At 40.7% G+C, this 21,186-nt stretch overlaps 1 protein-coding gene across 2 annotated transcripts in view; it reads right to left on the bottom strand.

The window, feature by feature from the left end:
- The window catches only part of ccdc141 (coiled-coil domain containing 141), a 99,975-nt gene that overhangs the window by 53,097 nt on the left and 25,692 nt on the right, over positions 1–21,186 (bottom strand). For both annotated transcript variants that reach the window (XM_055637882.1, XM_055637884.1), the window contains exons 5-9: positions 19,731–19,984; positions 18,769–18,888; positions 15,768–15,962; positions 5,469–5,641; positions 2,680–2,815 (exon numbers count right to left, since the gene is read on the bottom strand). In XM_055637882.1, coding sequence (XP_055493857.1) covers positions 2,680–2,815; positions 5,469–5,641; positions 15,768–15,962; positions 18,769–18,888; positions 19,731–19,984 — 878 coding nt within the window. The remainder of the gene's footprint in view (positions 1–2,679; positions 2,816–5,468; positions 5,642–15,767; positions 15,963–18,768; positions 18,889–19,730; positions 19,985–21,186) is intronic.

Raw genomic sequence — 21,186 nt, 5'->3', positions numbered from 1 at the left:
CATATCCTGCAATGTCTGACTGCTAAAGATAAAAGGAAAAGTATCAAAAGCAGTAGTAGCCTATAACCTGATTATTCAAAAGGATCATGGCTAATCTGATTATGTAGAAATGAACTGCAGATGCTGGTTTGAACCGAAGATATATACAAATTCCTGGAGTAACTCAGCGGGACAGGCAGCATCTCTGGAGAGAAGGAATAGGTGACATTTTGGGTAGACCCTTCTTCTGAATGTAATCGGATTGTTAGGTTCAATTCCAATGTTCTGTGTGATCCCCATAATTTGTTTCCTTTACAATCCAAAAATATATCACCTTTAACATACTTAATAACTCATTATCCACAGGTCTTTGATGTGGAGGATTTCACAGATTTTGTGAAAATAAATTCCTCCAGATGTCAGTTATTTTTTTGTTCGAGATTCACGTTACTAAATAAACTTCTCTCATATTATTTACCCAGTCAAACATAGAACATTGAACAGTACAGTGCAGGAATGGGCTCTTCAGCCCACAATGTTTGTGTCGAACATAATGACAAGTTAAACTGATCTCATCTGCCTGTACATGATCCATATCCTTCTATTCCTTACTCTTCCATGTGCCTAACTAAATGCCACTATTCTATCTGCCTCCACCACCACCCCTGACAAAGCGTTCCAAGCCTCCACCACTCTGTGTGTGAAAAAACTTACCCACATATCTCCATTAAACTTTTCCCTTCTCACCTTACAGCTACATCCTATAGTGCTGGACGTTTCTGCCCCGGGAAAGAGTTTCTCACTGTTTATTCTATCCACGCCTTCCATATATTCTTCTATCAATTTTCCCCTCAACCTCTGAGGTTCTAGAGAAAACATTCTGTTTTATCCAAGCTCTCCTTGGAGCTGAAATCCTCTAATCCAGGCAGCATTCTGCAAACTTCCTCTGCACCCTCTCCAAAGTCTCTATTACCCTCTGGTCGAACTCTCCAAACTTCTGGTCGCCCTATTAAAGGAAGGGATGCCTGGGGTTGCCAGGTACATAGAGATATTGGAACCCTCTGTATTACCCTCTGGTCGAATTTTCCAAATAGAGATATTGGAACCCTCTCTATTTACCTGGCAACCCCAGGCACCCTTCCTTTAATAGGGCGACCAGAAGTGCACGCCATACTCCAAATGCAGCCTAACTAAAGTCTTCTAGAGCTGCATCAGTCTTATACACCTCCCCAGAATCCTATATGTACAATAAAGATGCCCCCTTTCAAGTGCATAGTTCCCTGAAAGCGTCATTGCAGATAGATGGGTAGAGTGGCGATGCAGTCAGGGAATGGAGTATACGAGATAGAACGTTATGTCACATTTATACAAGACATTACTGAGGCTGCACTTGGATTGTTCTGTTTTGGCTACCCTGCTATAGAAATGATTTCCTTAAGCTGTTCAATTTGTGCCTCTGTCAAAGTCTTGGCAAAATGACAAATTCTAGGATAAAGCTCACTTCTTGTGTATTTAAAAAAACAAGTTGAAATCACCTGTAAATTGTTTTAATCTATTAAGATAATTCTTCAAGATCTTTATGATAGTGATCACCATAATATTGCCCCTCCAAAAATATGTAATGTGTTTGTATTTCTGTAAGTGAAAATTGAATGTAATTTGAATTCTATTTTTAGATGATCAAGCCTTTTTTGAATTTGCAATGATTGATAATGTTTGCTACTGCCTATACTTTTGTGAAAAGTAACTATAACCATAAAATTCTATTATTTCGAAGATGACTGTAATGGTAAACAATTCGTATACATATCATCCCCATATTAAGGTATTTATATGATTGGACATATTGATACTTGTTAATAATGATTGCTTGTGAAGCGGTCAGTGTTCATTGAAATATTAAAAGTGAGCAAAAGACATTGATATTCACTGGTCACTGAGGAGAAAGTGGGCAAAAATACACAATGTTTGGCCATGACCAACAACCCGACTGGTAAGTGAGATACATTTTGTTGAATTAAATGCTGCATAATTGATGTTAACTGAACTTTCAAGAGTCCACTGGAAAAGATGCACCAAGATCACTTTCACAAGGGTTTCTGAAGATGATAAAGACAGGAGAATATTGGAACCCTCTCTATTTACCTGGATGACTGCAACTCCAACAATACTCAGGACTTCAGCATCAACCAGAATAAGACAGCTTGCTTGATTGACATCCATCCACTGCCCTAAAAATGAACTCTCTCAATTATCAGCACAATTTGGTTGCAGAGTGCGCCACCTCAGTGTTGCTGTGAAGCATCTCATCAAGTGGTTGAGATAAAACCGACCTTAACTACATATTCCCTTTTAACTCCCACAGCATGCTGGTAAGTAAATATACCAATGTTCCTTTACATAAAATCTGACATAAAATCCTGGAACTCTCTTTGTGACAACATTGTGAAGGACCTTCATCGTATAGATTGTTGTATGTTGATAAATCACTCACTACTACCGTGTCAATGATGCCTGGGGTTGTCCAAATGAACGCTAGCCATGCCAGAGACAATCACATCCCAAGAACGAAAAATGAAGAGAAAAAAACCACATTCAGAATAATAGCCAAATCCGTTCTTCGGGGTTTCCTAACATAATTAAGAAACTTGCTTTATTAAAAGGAATACATTTATTTGTATATAATGTATTGTTTTATACCTTTTCAATATGATCATCAAATGAAGCAGCCAGTTGCTGTTTCTTTGAAGCTAATTCCTTATCAGCAAAGCATTGTTCAGTCAGTTGACCTACTCTCTGTTGAATGTAGCCAATCATCTCCTGAATTCCAACAGCCCTGAAATGAAACACACAGACACAGCTGCTGATACATCTCCATAACCAGTTAAGGGACTGAGGGAGCACAAAATGAATTCAGGGTATTCACATGATAAAAATAGCCAGGCATCTGTAACTTACACGCCCTCTATGAAAAGCAAATCATCCCTCTGACCTTGCAAATTTGAGCATTTGGAATCTATCGCATACCAAAGTTTAACCGGAACTACCTACAAAAATTTTAAATCAGAACCAAAGCTGATTTTTCAAAAAGTTATATTCGCACATAAAAGAAATGGAATTGAAAAGCAAAAAGAAGAAAAACAAAGGGGTATGTAAATGCTGTGAAATGTAGTCAGCATTGCTGCAGAGACTGAAAGCAAAAGCAGAATGTTGGAAATGCATAACATATCAGGCAATATCTGAGCAGAGATACATTCAGTAAACATTGACTTTGTTTTTTTTCTACCCACATGACAATTTACAGCTTCTACGTGCCTCATCTTCACTGATTAAACCGTCAACCAGGTGACTTCATTCACAGCGCAACATGGTCTCACTCTGTCAGGGATATTTCCTTGAACCTCTCCATCCTTCCCCACCTCTTCCATCTCATTTCGTATCCCATGATCTCTGCAATTTAAAACTAACAATCCAATTCTGATCAAGAATCTTCAATCTGAAACACTAACTTTTCTTCTCTCAGCTGTTACTTTGCCTGCTGAGTCTTTTATTAGACTACATCAGCACATTATTTTAATTCACCCAAATAAGTTTTGAAAAGATGGACAAAATTGTGTCTATTATCGGTATATAAAATGATAAGTTTATCTTCACTTTAAATCTCTACCAAACAAATCTCAAAATCTATAATTATATAAATATACCTATTCTTTTTCCTTGCAGTCTTGCTGTGACCTATGGACAATTGACAGTCCAGCATTGGAAGTGTCTTGACAAGAAAATCGCCTTTATAGTTGTCTGAACAATTTGGAAAAAATCACGGCAGGCTATTCTGAACAGCAGTTAAATGTGTAATTATAATTATCTGGATTAAGTCATTGATTGACTGCTTATTCAGTGTTTTAAGTATGGCTCTGGGCAATTTAGAATGAGGATTGGAAATGTAATAAGTGGAGATCATATATTTAACAGGTTCCCCATAACAGTGAGAAGGAACTATTCAATAAGTGGATATGGAGCAGCTGTTCACTTCAGGCATCTTGCAAAAGCTGACATGCAATGAACACGCATGAAGACTGAAACGTTACCTTCATTATCCAGCAATGAATGCAATAATTTTCCGAACACAGAAATGCTGCGTTAAAAATGCTCTCGGTTTCATAAGTTTAGAAGCAGAATTGGGCCATTTAGCCCATCAAATCTACTCTGCCATCTAATCATGGCTAACCCATCTTAACCCTCTCAACCCCATTCTCCTGGGTTTGTCAGGAGAACCTTTAACCCCTGACACCCGTACAAATCAAGAAAAAACAATACTTTGAAAAACTGTTCTGAAAAGCAATTTTTTTAAAGTTGTACACATGATAATTTCGTGAACTTTTCTTAAATCTATCATTTAATTAATAATATAATTATTAATATTATGTCTATTATTTAATATTGAAGGAAAATATTTAAAAATTAATTTATTGAATATTAAAATGTGTTTTCTGAACATTATGTTTTAGTCACAGGGCAGTGGATTATTGCGAGAGAGCTTACTGGGCTGAGAAAACAGCTTTGCAACAGGCTGTACTGGCAGTTAATTTCTGGAGAAGGGTTTCGACCCGAAACGTCACCTATTCCTTCGCTCCACAGCTGCTGCCTCACCACTGAGTTTCTCCAGCGTTTTTGTCTACCTTTGTTAGTTTCTGGATCCTGCCTTTCTCAGTACCCTTTAACTACTGGGTTTCTTAAGGCCCTGAAAACCAAGTCAGTGATAGTGAAAAATAAAACAATAAAATGAAACCTTTCCAAGAGGTCTTTCAACACCTTGAGAGGTTTTTATTCATAGAAACAAGAAATTAGGTGCAGGAGTAGGCCATTCGGCCCTTGTTGCACCGAGTCAATATGATCATGGCTGATCATCCAACTCAGTATCCCGTACTGCCTTCTCTCCATACCCCCTGCTTGGCTGGGCCACATCTAACTCCCTCTTAAATTCAAGACCTTCTCTTACATGCTCTGCACATCCACTCCTCCCACACTCAAAACAAACATGTGAACCCATGCCAATCCATTCTAGAGCACTACAATAATGCTGTGAGAGGCAGTTATCTTTTGTGTATTATCAATATTGATAGATTTTCAAAGAAAGGTTTTTCAAAGATATTAACAATAATCAACTTATGATACAGTCAGATGAGCTACAAGGTAAACGAACACCAACCAACATTAGACTCACAGGTTGTTTAGGATGTGGAATATAATGCTGAACCTGGACAACATGCATTACAAAATACACTTAACAGTTCTGAAGAATATCCTTGAAAAAAAAAATCTTGATGCGTCTATTTTGTAATACCAAGTTATTTCCTGCGTAACTTATGTGGCAAGCAAAGTGTGACTATGACTGTTCTGTCTGTAGGAAATGTGCAGTTTCACAGATTTTGCGCTCAATGGAATTTTGTGCAGTCTTAATGCACTATTTAGTGCCGTCCATTCCTTACCTCTGAATGTCAACTTTACTCAGGAGCATTTGTCCCTTCAGTAGAGCATCTGAAGTTGCATCCTCGATTGCCTGGCACAGAATCTTATGTTCTTTAGCGAGTTCTGGCAAACCAAGAGCCTTAAAATTGAGTTGTTTCAACTGGTTCTCTATGCCTCCAAGTACATCAAACCCCTGTCAATAGAATTACGGGGTAACATCAATACACTATTTTGTCACAAATGTTTAACAAACATTTAAAACACAGAAAGCAACCAGCTAATGTGGAAAATCTGATGAAAATGTCTTCATTGCGGGGTTAGATGGTTGATTTTTAAGCATCCCTTACATTTCTTGTGAATTTGCAGCATAAAACTGTAGTTAATATTGTGGTTCATAAGACTGTTATATGGTCAAAAGCCCTTCACCACGTTATAGGTAATGTCCTTTGTCAAGAATTTAAAGAATAGAATTTATTTGTGGTTTCAATCAATGTTAATAATTTAAAAAATGAGATCCAATTCCAGCTGTGAAATTATATTGCAGCTATTGTCAGGCTATTAGAATCAATCAAAACAAAACTTTGATTACAGATGTTGGATAGTGATAGTGCTGAGGGGAACTATTCAAAAGCATACAGGTATTGAGAACACTAGTGTGCAGTACCAATGCCTTACATCTGATATTCAGGTTGATCATATTCATTGTCCTTTTACTTTACTTGGTATTTTATTGGAAAGCTTTCAATAAATTACTGTTTTGTGGATTTGATTAACTTATTCTGATTGAATTGTCAATGGTGCACATGGCCAATTAATGTGCAAGTGCAGAAAACAATACCTCAGCATTCTGTGATTTATATTAAACTAATTGACAGTTCCAATTATTTTGAATTCTAGTTCAAGTTGTGTTATAAGAAATTCTGATTCATGAAGTAGATTGTTCCTTTTTACATTGAGCAGGTCAAATGGTTTCTCAGACACAATTTTAATTAGTAAGTAAATAAGTTTTACTTATATAGCACGTTTTAAGTCAACTCGCATTGACACCAAAGTGCTTTAAATAAAATAGATAATAAGTTTCCATACAAACCATAGAAAAAGGTAAAAAATATAAAGAAAATGGACACAACACATTATAGAGTTCAACACAAACGTCCCCCCACAGTAGAAACAAAAATGTCCACTGTGGGGAAAGGCACCAGAAAGTTAAGTCCTCTTCCTCTGTGAAACACCCGAGGTCGGGGCCCATTTGTGGCCTTGCAGCCAGTCCGATAATTTTCAGGGCCCTCTTGCCGTGAAGATGGAACTCCGGCGTCGGGTGAAACATTCCTCAGCGGCTTGGAAAGTCTGGAGCGGCTGCCTCCTCCCCGGAGACCGGGGCACTCGTAGTCCTCAGGCCGCGCCGGTTGGAGCTCCGACCCCGGCGAACTCGATCCCAGGCTCCGCGGCACTCCAAATCCAGCGCCACCCGCCCGCAGCCACAGCTCCGTGATGTTGGGAGTCGGCGGCCACACCATACGGCGACCCGGTAAGGATCGCCCGCTCCGTGATGGTGTCCCAGCACTGCGCCGCCGCCGTAGCTGTGGTCCCGGCTGGTCCCGACAGGAAACGCCGCTCCATTCTCGATGGTAGGCCGCGAGGACGGGGCGAAGAAGCAGCTCGGAGGGATGCTGCCTCTCCGACCAGGTAGGGGATTAAGAAATAAAGTTTCCCCCTTCCCCACCCCCACCCACCACATAAAGGACCTCCAACTAACATTTTATGACAGGACTTAAAATAAAAAAAGGTGAAGAGACGGACTGCGGGCAGGCTGCCATACACAGACGGCGCCCACTCCTGCACATCCGCCATCTTCCTCCAGCAATTACCTCAAGATCAAGCTCATAATTGACAATCTGAAACTAAAAGGTTGAAAATGAGCTTTGAGAGAAAAAAGATAAATTATGTAATTTCTTCTATAAGTATAGATATATCAGACATAGCACGTCTTATTCAGAATGATTGATTGCAAATGTCAGGAAAATCACAAAAGTACGACATACTCTATTTGCGACATACGACATATGGTTATACTCTAATGGTTAATCAGCATCTGCAGTTCCTTCCCACATACTGTACTTGAATTTTTCTGCATTATTAATCAGAAACAACTACTGCTATTCACCGTCAACCCCGGTGTATCTTATCTTTCTAAAGTATTTTAGCTTTAAATAATCTATTCACCTCACACGCTAATGCACCATTGTCACCAATAAGTCAAAAACAAAATTACAAAATGCTTTGAAAGTGGCATTATTACCATTTGGTTACAATCCATTACCGCTTTTTATAGAAAGTTGCTGTTTATTCATGTGGCATACTATCTGTAATAATTCCGCAGACTCTGAAGAAGGGTCCCAACCCAAAACCTCACCCATCCATTTTCTCCTGCGATGCTGCCTGGCCTGCTGAGTTATGCCAGCACTTTCTGTCCATCTTTAGTATAAACCAGTATCTTCAGTTCTTTGTTTCTACACTATATAATAACAGTGTTGCAAAGTGGTTATCATTCTTTGCACTATTTAAGCAATTGCACACAGTTTACAAAGGAATGATCCCCAGTGGAAAATACTGGGGAACAGTCTTCTTAGCCAATTCAAGTTCAAATTTATTGTCAGATCACCAATTAATGTACCAGATGATTTAATACAAATGTATGATGTTTGTTTATAGCACACAAGTGAATCCTCACAGTGCATTCAGAAAGTATTCAGACCCCTTCACCTTTTCCACATTTTGTTACATTACAGCCTATTCTAAAATGGATTAAATTCTTTTTTTTTTAAATCATCTATCTACACACAATACCCCATCATAAAAAAGCAAAAACAGGTGTTTAAAATTTTTTGTAGTCATTAAAAATAAATAACTGAAATATCACATTTACATAAGTATTCAGGCCCTTTACCCAGTATTTTTTTGAGGCAGCTTTGGCAGCGATTACAGCCTCAAGTCTTCTTGGGTATGACGCAACAAGCTTGGCACACCTGTATTTGGGTAATTTCTCTCATTATTCTCTTCATCTTCATGGCTTGGTTTTTGCTCTGACATACACTGTCAACTGTGGAACCTTATATAGACATGTGTGTGCCTTTCCAAATCATGTACAATCAATTTAATTTACCACTGGTGGACTCCAATCAAGTTGTAGAAACATCTCAAGGATAATAAATGGAAACAGGATGCACCTAAGCTCAATATTGAGTGTCATGGCAAAGGGTCTGAATATTATATAAATGTGCTATTTCTGTTATTTCATTTTATTACTTTGCAAAAATTTCTAAACACCTGATTTGGCTTTTTTTATTATGGGATATTTATGATTGATTAAAAAAAAATAATTTAATCTATTTTAGAATAAGGCTGTAACGTAACAAAATGTGGAAAAAGTAAAGCTGTCTGAATACTCTCTGAATGCACTGTATGCCGTGTAATAAAACAGAACATTAAATTATTAGGATGTAGTGAAAGTAGTGTCTTAGCATGTGAAAAACTTCCATTAGCAACTAATTAAACAACTTACATAAAGTGTGAACGCTTCGCTTGTCAACCAGTGGGTTCACAATATCTACAAACACATTTTATACAAGCCAAAACCCCACTGTGAGGTGATTAGGTATAATTGCTTAGAAAGGCATGAATTATTCACTGAACGCAGGTTCAGCCTGAAATAACTTGGACTTTCCTTTTGAAAATAACAGTGTTGCAAAGTGGTTATCATTCTTTGCACTATTTAAGCAATTGAACACAGTTTACAAAGGAATGATCCCCAGTGGAAAATACTGGGGAACAGTCTTCTTAGCCAAGAATATACAGCACGATTGTAAAAGCATCTTTAGGTATGCGAAGAGGAAAAAATTAGTTAAGACCAAAGTTATACCCTTGAAGACCGAAAAAGGTGAATTTATTATGGGGAACAAGGAAATGGCAGATGAGTTGAACAGGTACTTTGGATCTGTCTTCACTAAGGAGGACACAAACAATCTTCCTGATGTAGTAGTGGCCAGAGGATCTGGGGTGACAGGAACTGAAGGAAATCCACATTAGGCAGGAAATGGTGTTGGATAGACTGATGGGACTGAAGGCTGATAAATCCCCAGGGCCTGATGGTCTGCATCCCAGGGTACTTAAGGAGTGGCTCTAGAAATCGTGGATGCATTGGAGGTAATTTTCCAATGTTCTACAGACACAGGATCAGTTCCTGTGGATTGGAGGGTAGCTAATGTTGTCCCACTTTTTAAGAAAGGCAGGAGAGAGAAAACAAGTAATTATAGACCAGTTAGCCTAACATCGGTGGTGGGGAAGATGCTGGAGTCAATTATAAAAGATGAGATAGCCGCACATTTGGATAGCAGTAACAGGATTAGCCCAAGTCAGCATGGATTTACGAAGGGGAAATCATGCTTGACTAATCTTCTGGAATTTTTTGAAGATGTAACTAAAATGGCCAGGGAGAGCCACCTGGACTTCAGAAAGCATTTGATAAGGTCCCACATAGGAGATTAATGGGCATTAGGGCTCATGGTACTAGAGTGCTGACGTGGATAGAATCCAGACGGGAAACAAAGAGTAGGGATTAACGGGTGGCTCTAGAAATCGTGGATGCATTGGAGGTAATTTTCCAATGTTCTACAGACACAGGATCAGTTCCTGTGGATTGGAGGGTAGCTAATGTTGTCCCACTTTTTAAGAAAGGCAGGAGAGAGAAAACAAGGGAATTATAGACCAGTTAGCCTGACATCGGTGGTGGGGAAGATGCTGGAGTCAATTATAAAAGATGAGATAGCCGCACATTTGGATAGCAGTAACAGGATTAGCCCAAGTCAGCATGGATTTACGAAGGGGAAATCATGCTTGACTAATCTTCTGGAATTTTTTGAAGATGTAACTAGGAAAATGGACAAGGGAGAGCCAGTGAATGTAATGTACCTGGACTTTCAGAAAGCATTTGATAAGGTCCCACATAGGAGATTAATGGGCAAAATTAGGGCTCATGGTATCGGGGGTAGAGTGCTGACGTGGATAGAGAAGTGGTTGGCAGACGGGAAACAAAGAGTAGGGATTAACGGGTCCCTTTCAGAATGGCAGGCAGTGACTAGTGGGGTACCACAAGTCTCGGTGCTGGGACCACAGCTATTTACAATATACATCAATGATTTGGATGAAGGGATTCAAAGTAACATTGGCAAATTTGCTGATGACACAAAGCTGGGTGGCAGTGTAAACTGTGAGGAACATGCTATGAGAATGCAGGGTGACTTGGACAGGTTGGGGGAGTGGGCATATGCATGGCAGATGAAGTTTAATGCTGATAAATGTGAGGTTATCCACTTTGATGGTAAAGATGAGAATGGCAAAAAAAACCAAAAAAAAACATTCACTATCCCTGTATATCCAACATCACGTATATCTTATCCCTTAGAATTATTCCAGTAACTCCCACCATAGTATTTAGGCTTACTGGTCTATGGTTTCCAGGTTTTTCTTTGCAATCATTCTAGATCTAACTAGATCATGCATACTTATAACTTTCGACTATCGATGTCCTTATTCATAATTATATAAAATTAAAAGAAGTGTGGACGCTGGTCCCAAAAATCACCCGTTGATGCTTCAGTCACTTGCCCCGCTTAATTCCCTAAAGCCCCTTTCCCACTTACGTGTCCTTGGCATGCAAATTAGCCTTGACGGTGCCGCGAATGTCACGCGTGACTCATTCGACCGCACAGCCGTCTCGAGCGCGTGACGTCATTTGAAGAGAAGGAATGGATGATGTTTCGTGTCGAGACCTGTCTTCAGTCTGAAAAGAAGGGTCTTGACCCGAAACGTCACCCATTGCTTCTCTCCAGCGATGCTGCCGGTCCGGCTGAGTTACTCCAGCATTTTGTCTCTATCTTCAATTTTCTTGGCCCCGCTCTGGGAGTAGAAGTGGGGGCGGATCCAGACCGCAACGGCCGTGAGCCCCAGGCCGAGTTCGGCGATCGTTTGCCTGCTTCTGCTGCTGTTGCAGGTGAGACGTTGCGTCGTGCCAGGGTCTTGGGCCTGTCCCACTTTGGCCGTCAGTTCCGCGACAGGCCGTTGGCGCACGAAGATTTCGCTCGCAACAAAAATTTTGGAGCCCCGCGCGATGTCGCGCACAACTACATACCCCTCTGCGCTTCTCAGTGGGACCGGCCCCGCGTGATCATACGATGCCTCACGCGACCACGAGGTCGCGTAATTTGCGTGCCAAGGGCACATAAGTGGGACAGGCCCTTAAGAGTAGGTCAAGCTTTTTCCCTCCCTTGCAGGATCCACTATATGTTGCCTGAGGAAATGTTGCTAAGCACAGTTGACACAATCCACCCTATCTAAGTCCTTGGCATGAAGGCAGTCTCGATCTATACTGAGAAAGTTAAAATTCCCTACTATGACAATCCTACTATTCTTGTAGCTGTCGGCTATCTCACCACATAATTATTCCAATGACATCCATTGACTATTTGGGGATCTCTAGTATAATCCCAAGAAGATGATCATCCCCCTTTTATTTCTCAGTTCCACCCATGTAGCTTCACTGGATAATCCGTTGGACTACTACTGTGATATTCTCTTTCACCAATAAAGCAATTTCCTCTCTTTTACCCCATCTCGTCTTTCCTGTAGCATTAAGATGCCCGTCCTGTCCTTCCCTTAGCCAAGTTTCTGTAATGGCTATAACATCGCATATGTCTATCCACTCTTGAGTTCATGCTCTTCACCTACCAGGCCTCTGAAGTAAATGATTTGGCATGTGGGCCATCAAGTAGCAGGTACCTCAAAGTATAGACAAGTACCATCTATGCTGTCACTACAAAATCCTTCAAAAGCATTAGCAGGGAAATCACCCTCAACAGCAAATTTTCCCAGGCCAAAATCCCCCGCAAAGAGGCTTGAAAAACACTGATAACTCTGATGGGCAGACCATGTTATTTGTATGCTCACATTTAGACTGCCAAAGTACTCTGCTCTGAACTGTGGCTCTTGCCAAAAGCCTATCAGGTGGACAGAGCAATTGATTCAAGATGTTCTTTAAGCCTCCTTGAAAATATGTAGTCTCACTTAGTGCGTGACTTCTCTAATTGGAGTAGATGCATTTTGGATTATGGCGTTGAGATCTTCTACTCACAAGCATAAAGAAGCCAGTAAAATGTCAGAATGTGCACACCATTGCACAAACCATCTACGAGCCTACATTGTTAAGCATCTCCTGCCCCAACTGTGTCAGAATCAGGGCCTATCAGTCACTTAAAGAACTACATAACTGGACTACAAAAGAAGAAGTTGTATACTCTCTGAACATTTACTCCGCTTAAAAAGGTTATACTAAAAGTTAATTTTTGGATTTCAAGATCATTCATTGATTAATTTTTTTATGTGATGCAAATGTCAAAATAAATATAATCATGAATGAAAATCCACAAGATGGCAGCAGAGAAGCAAACTTATTTTTCACTTATTCTGAAGCATAAAACCACTCCACAATTTATTCACAGGAGCTGATGCCCATGCCTTGTAAGTAGTTGCAGGCACTGACCATGTTTGTTTCTGAGAAGGTCAGCATGTCAGAATATACACATGCTTATCCTGACATATGCTCACACTCTAATGTGCTACTCCCACCCTTTGCAGCAAGATCCTGAAATCAGTCCAGGAGTCACCAACATTTGTCAGCACACCATGGGATAGCAAGGATGAAGTGAAAGCAACTTCTTAAGAAAGGAATTGTTTTTCAAAAATATACATTTGACTGAATTGCACTGAATTTTTTTCCCAAATGTCCGCCGACAAAATTGTTTTTTTTTGTCTACTCATTTTATAATGGATTAAAATTGTAGCTAATTTTCCTGTAATTTTTGTGCACATAGGGAATGGGTGAAGACCCCTCTCATAGTTTCTCTGTCCTCTCAGAAGTTAGTTGTGTCTGAAATATTCATTTTATCAGAGAGAGGTTGAGCAGACGAGGACTCAATTCCATAGAATGCAGAAGGATGAGGGGTGATCTTATAGAGGTGAGGTCTCTATAGAGGAATAGATAGGGTAAATGCACAGTATTTTACCAGAGTATGTGAATCAAGAACCATAGGTTTATGGTGAGGGGGAGAAAGATTTAATAGGAATCTGCGAGGCATTTTATTTATAGACATAGGTGGTAGATATATGGAACGAGCTGCTGGAGGGGGTAGTTGCTGCAGGTACTATCACAATATTTAAGACACATTTAGACAGTACATGGATAGGATAGGTTTAGATGCATATGGACCAAAGGCATACAGGTGTGACTAGTGTCGATGGGGTATGTTAGTCGGCTTGGACGTTGGGTCTGTTTCCATGCTGTATGACTTTATGAAGGCTTCCAGATGAAACATTCTAATGAAAAATATTGCAACAAAATCCTGATGTCATTTTCAATGAGTCTGCTGTGACTAGTAGCACTGAGTGGTCCCCCATATGCAAGCCAGGACTGGTCTCAATGATGGATTTAAGACTGAATGTCATTCCACACTATTGCTGAAATCTACATGGAATCCTTAAATTGAGATGCTGGGGAATTTACCTCTCCAATCTTACACCAGAAAGGTCTGGCCCAACCTGAAGAAACGTGTAATTAAGTCAGTTAATGGGTTTAATTATTTCATTTAAAAAATGAAGTGACTAATTTTTTTAAATGATTAATTCATTGTAATAGTTACTTAAGGTCTCTGAATATTAGATACATTCAAAATCTTTTAAATTACAATCTTGGCTTTGATAGATCACAAAAGTTTCATTCACTGATTTGCCTCCCATAAAAGGGTGCCAGGGTTTTCCAGGGGCACCCCCTGGACTCTACTTGCCTCTGCAGCATTGTAACAACTCATTGGAAATCTCCATGGCACAGAGATCTGGCTTAATATCCTGCAAATGTGTGGGTAAATGGATGTTGTGGGTGATCAGTTAAATTTGGCTTGATCTGGTCTAATAAATCAATATCGTAAAGGAAAGAGATTTTTCAAAGTAATGTTATCTTCACATTCTTTTATTCCCCTTTTCCAAATCTGAGAGAAGGAAATGGATACATAGATTTTCCCAACAAAAACACTGGTCACTGGTCTGAAGAAGGGTCTTGACCCGAAACGTCACCCATTCCTTCTCTCCAGAGGTGCTGCATGTCCCGCTGAGTTACTTCAGTATTTTGTGTCTATCTTCAATTTTCTTGGCCCCGCTCTGGGAGTAGAAGTGGGGGCGGACCCGGACCGCAACGGCCGTGAGCCCCAGGCCGAGTTCGGCGATCGTTTGCCCGCTTCTGCTGTTGAAGGTGAGACATTGTGTTGCGCCAGGGTCTTGGCCGTCAGTTCCGCAACAGGCCGTTGACGCGCAAAGATTTTGTTCGCAACAAAAATTTCGGAGTCCCGCGCGATGTCGTGCACAACTACATACCCCTCCGCGCTTCTCAGTGGGACCGGCCCCGCGTGGCCATACAATGCCCATGCGCCTCACGCAACCACGAGGTTGCATAATTTGCGTGCCAAGGACATGTAAGTGGGACAGGCCCTTAAGAGTAGGTCAAGCTTTTCCCCTCCCTTGCAGGGTCCCCTATATATTGCCTGAGGAAATGTTCCTAAGCACAGTTGACACACTATCTAAGTCCTTGGCACGAAGGCAGTCTCGATCTATACTAGAAAGTTAAAATCCCCTACTATGCCAATCCTACTATTCTTGTAGCTGTCGGCTATTTCACCACATAATTATTCCAATGATACCCATTGACTATTTGGGGATCTCTAGTATAATCCCAAGAAGATGATCATCCCCCTTTTATTTCTCAGTTCCACCCATGTAGCTTCACTGGATAATCCGTTGGACTACTGCTGTGATACTCTCTTTCACCAAGAAAGCAATTTCCTCTCTTTTACCCCATCTCGTCTTTCCCGTAGCATTAAGATGCCCCTCCTGTCCTTCCCTTAGCCAAGTTTCTGTAATGGCTATAATGTTGCATATGTCTATCCACTCTGAGTTCATGCTCTTCACCTATCAGGCCTCTGAAGTAAATTATTTGGCATGTGGGCCATCAAGTAGCAGGTACCTCAAAGTATAGACAAGTACCATCTATGCTGTCACTACAAAATCCTTCAAAAGCACTAGCAGGGAAATCATCCTCAGCAGCAAATGTTCCCAGTGTATAACCAGCATCTGCAGTTCCTTCCTACACACTGGTCATGTAAAGATACCCTGACTATAAAGAACACATATGACAATACAGAAGTGAATCAATAAATTACCGTATTTGCACTGCCAAAAAAATGATGGGCCTCTTGAAGCAATGTTTCTCGATCCTTCATGAGGAGCCAGAACTCCTCACACATTGGCTTCAGTTTCTGATTTAGAAACGCCAGCTGTTCATTTTCTGTGACCTCTGCATTAAGCATCATCTCATCAGCCTCAGTTTTCAATCTTTCAATGACAGAGGTGAATTCCTGTAATGAAATGTTTAAGATTCTGTAACATCATTAATTTTCTAAAGCTGCTGGGGCAATACTTTTGAAAGGCATAACCGTGTTAAATTCATATGCTTCAATACAGAGCAAAGTGTTTTTTTTTTTAAAGTAATTGTTTTCAAACAGTTATATTGTTCAGAATTTCTGGTAAAATTTAAAAAATCACCCTAAAAATAAAGGAGCAGCTAATTAGCCAGTTCAGCCCATGCTAGCTTTATGTGTATGTCCTTCAGTCCTCTGGCTCCATTTATTTTCCTCCTACCTATTTTCACTCACATGCCTATCAACTCCCCCACCCTATACATGAGGGGTAATTCACAATGGTGAGTTAACTTAGCAATCAGCACATCTTTGCGATGCAAGAGGGAACTGGGACACCTGGGGGAAACTCATGGAGTCACAGGGCGAACATATAACTCTACACAGGCAGCAACAGCGATCAGGATTGGAATTGGGTTGCTGGAGCTATGAGTCAGCAGCACCACCTACTGCACCATTGATTTGCTCATTAATGTGACCCTCTCCAACTTTCTCACTTTCCATCTTCATGCCAATTGGAATATGTTCCACTCTCCTGTTGCATCTGTCATGGGATACTGGAATTAGCAGAGAACTCAATACTGATCTCTGTGGTATTCCACTAGTAACAAGCTATGTTCTCTAATTATTAGAGAGATTAATAAGTAAAAGTAAATTTCCACTCATGCGAACATGTTATCTGACATCCATGAGCCTTTGAGTTATGTAATCATTTTAAGTGATATACATCAACTGGTGGGTCCCAAACCAAAACAGGCTCTTTGTCCCAACGAGTTAATAGTGGCTCTCGATCACCCATTCACACCAGTTCTATGTTATTCTACTTTTGCATCCACTCTCTATACACTGGGGATAATTTACAGAGGCCAATTAACCTGTGGGAATAAACTGGTTCTACCTTCTGCGCCACTGTGCTGTCCCTCATATTCACGTCAACTAATAGCAGGGTACCTATCTATAGATTACTAGACCAAGTTCCCCCAATGCGTGTTTGCAGGGGGGGGGGGGGGGGGGGGGGGGGGGGGGGGGGGGGGGGGGGGGGGGGGGGGGGGGGGGGGGGGGGGTGGGGCAGGGCTGCATGTGGTGTCACACACACTAACCACCCCCTTGATATTATGTTAATATTATTAATTTGCTCCTTTTACCCCATAACCGCCCTATCCACTGACGCATAGCCCCCAACTCACAGGCACATCTAGAGAGGGGTAGAGAGTGAGGGCAGAGAGAGAGAGAAATGGGGAGATACAGGGGGAGAGGGGGAGTGGAGGGGAGGAGAGCGAGGTTGGGTGAGTGGGGGGAGGAGGGGAGCGAGAGATGGGAGGAGAGAGAGGGGAGGAGAGAAAGGGGCTGAGAGGGGGGGTGAAGGGGGGAGGGGGAGAAGGTGGAGCTAAGGGGGTAGGGGAGGGGTGGAGGGAAGGGGGTTTGGAGGGGTGGTGGAAGGGAGGGGGAAGGGGGTTTAGGGGAGGGAGGGGGGGGGAGGGCAGGGGTGTGGGGGAGAGGAAGGGGAGAGAGAGAAGGAGGGGGAGACAGCGAGTGAAGGGAGGGGGTGGAGGGAAGGGGTGGATGGGACGGTGTGGAGGGGGGAAGGGGGTTTAGGGGAGGGGGTGGGGGGGAGGGCAGGGGTGTGTGGGAGAGGAATGCTATGAAAAAAGAAATAAACAATGTTTAGTCCACTGGGGGGGGGGGGGGGGGGGGGGGGGGGGGGGGGGGTGGGGTGTGGGGGGGGTCCGGGCCAGGAGGCAGGTGGGCCTCGATTGGTGTGCATGTGGGCATTGTGACGTCAGCAGCTGGCAAACGGTGAGTTTTTTTTTTTAAGTGAGTTTTGTGAACAATTTTATTCAAAATCTGGGGAAATAATTGACCATTGAGTGGATTTCAGAACTGATACGGTAAATCCCTACCAAAATATGTAAAAATCTCTGCGTTTTTGCATCTGGTTTTCGAGGAAATAAGTTTCAAAGACAAAATGACACACACCCACACAGTTTTAAAACTATATAGATTATCGATGCTCCCATGTCTTGAGTAGCATCATGCTTGAAACCAATATGTTGATGGGACCTCTAAAGTATGTGAAGAGCCTCTTAACATAGTTATTGTTGGAAAATCCTTTCTCACCAGCAGGTTAGAAGGCAGCTTGTGAGAACTTGAGTGCTTAATCGCATCCCTTTCTGTTGCTGCTATACTGTAGATCCACATGCTTTCACTAATAAACTCCAGGATGCATATGGAATGGGTGGAAACAAAGCTATAGTGAAATTTGAATGTCGGTAACACCTGAATATGTTATTAGCGACAAACCTTTCCCAAGGTAGCCTGTCGCCCTCGTGAAATCTGGCAGTCAGCAAAATGACAATTTTAATTGTTGTAATCCCAAATCAATTCAACGCTGAAATCAAGTTCACATTTCTTGATATTACGTATTCATCAAAATACTTATAAAGAATGACTGAATTTTTTTCTATATTGAGTAAATATTTTATGTATGAGCAATATACTAAGGAAAGCATCTGCTTAGTAAGCTCCATCAAACTTACAGATCAATTCTATTTTGTCCTTCCCAAATAATAAGTTTCATTTAACAATGTTCGAGATTTACTATCCAAATAAATGCTTTAAGAACATGCATATTTCATTTCACTTGGGTATCTTGGTCTAAAAAGTATTTGAAATATTGTATTTCAATACTACTCCGTGCCAAGGAGATGATATGGATTAAATGTTGTTCTGGAGAGTATCCACATACCTTGGCTTTCCTCTCAAGCTCTTGGTGCTCTTGCAGCAGCTGTTCATTTTCAGTCAGGGAGGAGCCCAGTTGTTCATTCTGTAAATACTTCTCACCGTGGTGCTGGAACCACTGTATCACCTTCATCAATTACAGAAAATAAGACTGTGAAATAGATTATAAGGAACAGCACAGACAAATTACATTCAGCTATTTCCATTCATAACATACAATGAATTCCTGCCTATGCAGCAAAACTAGCAGTCAGGGCGTAACTGACTTCAACAAACACACTGGAGATATTAATGGATATTTATTGAAATAAAAATATTAGTCATAATGGGCTGATTACAACAGCAAATTTAAAATGAAATAGTATAACTGAATGATCTGAAAGTCAATTTAATTTTCCTAACTTTAAATTAAATTAAGCATTCCCCTTAATACTCAAGACTGCAAGAAGAGAAAATGCTCATTCATGTTTAAGTCAAGCAATAATGAATCCAATTTATTTTCCAAATTGGCAAGGCGAACTGCAAATATTTGATGTATTTTTCAGCTGCAAAACTGAGATTAAATTACGACATTTAATTAGTTTTTGAAAAGGACATAAATTTAAGATCAAGAATAAAGTCAACCAATCTAATGGGATAACGAGATCTTTATGTGAAATGACATCTGCAATTCTTTCCAAAATCAGATCAACAGGCCTCAGCAAACAATGTTGTAACCCATTCGCAATGATCTTATGAAAGTGATTTGTATAAGAATTCATTTTCAGAAGGCAGACATCAGTAGCATTTATTGTCCCCTCTGAAAAATATGTACCTGAAAGTACTCTTGTTCATCATTTCTATTTTGATAATATTGTACAATCGTCAAAAGGAAGAAGTTAAAAGCAGTTAAATTAACCTTCAGCAAGTATCCTCTGGTTCATGAATAAATTTGCAGCATGCTGGTGAAAATATTAGATGCGCCCTCACCTCATCTGCCTGCTGCTCCCACCGATACATTTGCAGTATCTGCTCCAGACTGCACCGCTGGTAATGGGATTGCTCCTCCAATTGTCTCCTCCTGTCCTGCAGCATTTCCATTAGATTCTCAATTTTCATGCGGCTGCTCTGAGCCCCATGAATTAATTCAGAATTTATTTTAGATCCAGGTGCCTTAAACTCTTTGATTATGGTGACAAGTTCTTGACTTTTGTTAAGAAGAACCATTGAGTTTGTTAAAAGAACTACAACAAAAGTAAATTGCTCAGAATCAGGGCACAGTACATCTTGGATATAAAACAGTAAATATTTGATATATTTCCAAAACTAACATTTATTTATTTATTTATTTGACATTTTCATTGGAGGAAAAAAAATACAGTACATCTGACGTAGTGCATTACATTTCCCTCCATTTTATTTTGTATATATAATAACAAAATAACCCTTACCCACCCTCCCCAAAACCCAGTTCTTGAAGTTTTTCAAAACTTAATAATTCTGGGATCATACTAGTGAATTGGAAACAATAAAAACCAAACATGACTCCCTTGGTCAAGAAAGGAGGAAGTCAAAATTTGGGAAACTACAGTCTAGTTACGTTAATATCTATTGCAGTCAAGATGATAGAGTTAGTAATAAAAGAAGAACTAGCTAACCACTCTAGAAAGTTGAAACTAGTCAAACCAAATCAGCATAGCTTCAAGAAAGGCAATTTGCTTGAGTTTTATGAGTACTTAACAAGCAGAGTGGAGAAGGTTAAATCGGAAGTGGCAGTGATGCAGTTGAACAAAGGGAATTATGAAGGCATGAGAGAGGAGCTTGCCAAGGTAGACTGGAAAGGGATACTGGCAAGAATAACGGTGGAACAGCAATGGCAGGAATTTCTGGGCATAATCCGGAAGACGCAGGATCATTTCAATCCAAGAAGGAAGAAAGATTCTAAGAGGAGGAGGAGGCAACAGTGGCTAACAGGAGAAGTTAGGGATAGAATAAAACTAAAAGAAAAGATGTATAACACAGCAAAGAGTAGCCGGAAGCCAGGGGATTGGGAAACTTTCATAGGACAACAGAAGGAAACAAAACGGGCAATATCCTACCAAAAGATGAAGTACGAAGGGAAGCTGGCCAGGAATATAAAGAAGGACAGTAAAAGCTTCTTTAGATTTGTTAAGGGAAAAAGAATAACAAAGTCAAATGTGGGTCCCTTGAAGGCAGACACGGGTGAAATTATTATGGGGAACAAGGTAATGGCAAGAGTTGAACAGGTACTTCGGATCTGTCTTCACTAAGGAACACACAAACAATCTCCCAGAAGTATTGGAGGACAGAGGATCTAAGGGGGTCGAGGAACTGAAATAAATTTTCATTAGGCGAGAAATACTATTGGGTAGGCTAATGGGATTGAAGGATGATAAATGTCTGCATCCTAGGGTCCTCGGGTAGG

The sequence above is a fragment of the Leucoraja erinacea genome, chromosome 7 (genome assembly GCF_028641065.1).
Source record: "Leucoraja erinacea ecotype New England chromosome 7, Leri_hhj_1, whole genome shotgun sequence".
NCBI lineage: Eukaryota > Metazoa > Chordata > Chondrichthyes > Rajiformes > Rajidae > Leucoraja > Leucoraja erinaceus.
This window is presented reverse-complemented; position numbering and strand designations above follow the sequence as displayed.